Here is a 3,657-nt window from a genome sequence, read left to right as displayed (position 1 = left end):
GCCTTGCCTTGCTTTGTATGGAACCAGGAGGCAGGGCCAGCACCTGCATCCCTTGAGGGGGGGTAGCTCAGCTGCCGGGGCTCAGGATTTCTGGGGAGGCCCACTGCCTCTGACTTCCACCCATGCCCCTCTCCATAGCCCTGCTCCCAACTACCCAGTTGTGACTGAGGAAGGGCCTGTGGGTGGTGCACAGCGGTGGTACTCCTGGTGACAATGGGGGCAGGGCTCCCAGCTGCATGCACTGGCCGGTGTTGTCAGGGCAAGGGTGTGCAGAGAGCAACAGCATAAGGTGGGGGGAGGATGAATGATGCATGGACAGGAAAGGATTATGCAGGGGGTAGAAAGGAGAGGATGGGGGCCCGTTGTGATAAGCAGATATGGGGCTGGGCACAGTCTGCTCAGGGGGCCCCCAAAGCCTGGAACTGGCCCTGCTAGGAGGTTTTGGCTGCAAAAATTCATCCTTGTTTCAGGCATTTTAGGATTGTTTTTTTTTAAGTGAAACATTAAGCACTGTACATACACCCATGGCAATTAGGTGAGGAGAGGTTTTTTCCAGCCTGTCTGCAAAGATGTGCCCTTCCCTGGAAACTCTTCTTTGCCTCTCACTCCTCCTAGAACAGCCGAGTTCAGAGAAGCCTTGCTAAGCAGAGGCATGTGCAAGGGGGAGGGGGGGCCGAAAACCTTTTTGGTTCTGATGCAGTCCACAGTGCAAATCCTGCCCTAACTCCCAGTGCAAATGCATCTTAAATGTGCTCAGGAGCGTCCCACTTATACTAGCTGTTTTGATGGCTTTCATGGGACTGTGTCCTTAATGATGTCCCTTTGCTTCTTTTTCAGGTTGGTTGCCAGAAAGAGTTGCCCGCAGCTGTACCTCTGTTTGCATAAGCGCTTTTCAGCTGGAAACTGGACTCGCCCTAGTGAAGCTGTCTTTGGGCCATCCCTCGGCACACTTCCATGGGGACTGTACCAGATCCTCTGAGGTCTGCTCGGCTGTCGTCGGTTGCAGCTCCAGAAGAGAAAAATGGCCTGAGGGAGCCGCAGTCTCCTAAACGCCCGTGCAAGCAAGCAAGCATAGAGAGGAACGGTAATGGCTTTCCTCTCACTGCCAAGACGCAGCCTGCTGGAGATCATTTGCTTGGCATGAGCCGTGCCACGATAGAAGACAAACCAAAGGATGAGAAGCGCTGTGGGTATGACACTAATCAAGCAAGCATGTTTTCTGCTGGGTCTTTAAGCCCGTCCAAAGGAGGTCATCTGACCATGCCGGAGCCTGCACGTAACTCTGAACGGGAAGGCAGCAGAGGTTCCAGAGACCTGGCTGTAGCGGAGGGCCACGCTCCAGTCCAGACGGGAGTCAAGAGGCTTCCTACTCAGGAGGCCAGTGAGATTTTGCAGGGTGGTGACAGAGGGCAATTCTGCAGGGCCATTGATAAGGCAAATTCCACCCTTGGAGATGGTGTCAAGGGCAGTGAAGCCCGTGGTTGTAGCTCTCCATGCCTTCAGCCCACTCCCCAGCAAGCTTCTCCAGCAGTAAAGGAAACCGTCGGCGAAAAGAGTGCTCCTGAGAGAACTCATCTTTCGGTGAAGGAGTCTGAAGCTGTCTCTGATCTTGGGGTCAAGTCCCCCGTTTGCATAGGGGCAGAGCTGATGGATGGAAAGGATGCTGAGCTGACAGATGGAAGAGATGCGAGTCCCTGTCCCAGGGCTGAGGTGGCGCCAGAGACGGAACATAAACCCAATCTTGAGAGCGCACCGCAGTCCTCCTGCAAGACAGAGACAGAAGAGAAGGCGGTGGCAGAGCTCTCCAAATTCAAAGACACGGGTACGATGACCGTGCAAACGGACAGCGGCTCTGAAGGCAGGGAGATGATGCAGAGGGGCCATCAAGATGCTGGGGTCCAGGCTGTGGCCAGCGTGGAAAACAAATCCTCTTCCACCAGCCCAAGCATCTTTGCTGCGTTCTTACAAGAGAGCGTGCATTCCGAGGCAAAACAGAAGCAAGAGCAATTACACATCATTTATACAGGAGGCGGCGGGAAGGAACAATCCGAAATCGTTGACGGTTTTGCACCTCTTCTCCAAACGGCTTCCCCCATGGGCATCATGCCTGAAGTGCATGTTCAGGCGGCAGCTACAGTAGACACGTCAGGAACTCAAGCTGTCAGACTTCAAAGCGACCCAGTGGGAATGCACGATACTGTCTGCTCAGCTTTGTCGGACAATGGGAAGCATCCGTGCTCGCTGACCTCCGATAGCGCTCGAGAAACACCAGTCAACCGGGTAGAAGCACAAAGGGCTGGCACGGCCGGCAGTCGCGGCGATTCTCAGCAGCCATCCGATTCGTCAGTCTTGCTGAAGACCAGACCTGTTTACCAGATTACTGTCAACAGCAGCAATCAGCCCACGGCTCCTCTGCAACCTGTGAAAGTTGAAACCAAACTACCTCCCTCTGCAGGAAATGACCAGGCTTCTCCATCTTGCTGCCGAGTATCCGAACAGGCCGCCCGCACTGCTGTCGGCACTCATGATAGCAGAGGAGGGCAGCATTTGCAAATCCAGACTGTTAGCAATCCTGAAACCGGTCCGGCTAGTTCCCACACGGACGTGAAACCAAAGAGGGAAGAAAAGTTCACCCCTCTTCGTTCGAAAGAGCTGGAAGTGAGTAAAATGGGAGCTGCTGCTGGGCCCCAGACAGGATGTAGCCCTGGCACCGGGAAGAGAGAACAGCATAAATTTCCAGAGCATCACAAAGAGGTAAAACTGGAGTCTGAGTCACGAAGAAGTCCTGTTCCTGCTCGAGGACTTCAGGTTGCCAAAGGGGGTGAAATGAGAAAGGAGGCCAAAATGGTGTCACCTGCTCAGCACAGACTAAATCTGAGTGGCAATAAGAAGGAGCCCAAGCCGGCCGCCGAGGCCAAAGCGCAGCTGAAGCAGTCCAAACGTGTCAGGGATGTCGTGTGGGATGAGCAAGGCATGACCTGGGAAGTCTACGGGGCTTCCCTCGACCCCGAGTCGTTGGGGATCGCTATCCAGAACCACTTGCAGAGGCAGATCAGAGAACACGAGAAACTGATAAAGTCCCAAAGCGCCCAGAACCGGAAATCCATTTCTTCAGATACATCGTCAAATAAGAAACTGAAGGGAAGGCAACATAATGTTTTCCAGTCCATGCTGCAGAATTTCCGACGTCCTAATTGCTGTGTCCGCCCCACTGCATCTTCTGTGTTGGACTGAAAGATGGGGGAATGGGGGTGGGAAGGTGGCGCTCGTCCATTTGTATCCATTTTTGTGTGTGTACGCTCAGAAATCCATTGGCAAATGAGCCCCCAAGTTCAGCTTTGTTGCTTGAGATTCGGATTCAGCACTGGGGAGGGGAAAGGTGGTAATCATATTCCCCGTAGCCTATGCTTCTTACCTGTCTTTGTTCTGCAGTCGGCACACACAACTTTTGCGTTAAAGGGAAAGCCATCGGCCCCAGTCTGTTGCCAAATGAAAAGACAAGCACAAATTAAAATTGCCAGTTTACTGCAGCAATCCCAATTGCTTTAGAAATGAAAGTGGGAAGAGGCATCAAACCCCCTTTTATAAAGTAGCTGATGGAGTCCCAATAGATCCTACACAGAATGTTTTTAAAAATGGGGATAATTTTTTCAACAG

At 52.9% G+C, this 3,657-nt stretch overlaps 1 protein-coding gene across 1 annotated transcript; it reads left to right on the top strand.

Moving 5' to 3' along the window:
• Positions 1-954: 954 nt before the first annotated feature.
• On the top strand, positions 955-3,381 carry GPRIN3 (GPRIN family member 3). The gene has a single exon (XM_015417981.1). The coding sequence runs from the start codon at positions 955-957 to the stop codon at positions 3,232-3,234; it is 2,280 nt and encodes a 759-aa protein (XP_015273467.1). The 3' UTR covers positions 3,235-3,381.
• Positions 3,382-3,657: the final 276 nt, after the last annotated feature.

This window comes from Gekko japonicus, unplaced genomic scaffold (genome assembly GCF_001447785.1).
Source record: "Gekko japonicus isolate JY-2015 unplaced genomic scaffold, Gekko_japonicus_V1.1 scaffold1018, whole genome shotgun sequence".
Lineage (NCBI taxonomy): Eukaryota > Metazoa > Chordata > Lepidosauria > Squamata > Gekkonidae > Gekko > Gekko japonicus.
The sequence above is the reverse complement of the archived record's forward strand: the minus strand, read 5'-3'. Positions and strand labels throughout refer to the sequence as shown.

Excerpts from the sequence above, each read along its gene's own strand:
- GPRIN3 (XM_015417981.1), top strand. The coding sequence starts at position 955 with ATGGGGACTGTACCAGATCCTCTGAGGTCTGCTCGGCTGTCGTCGGTT.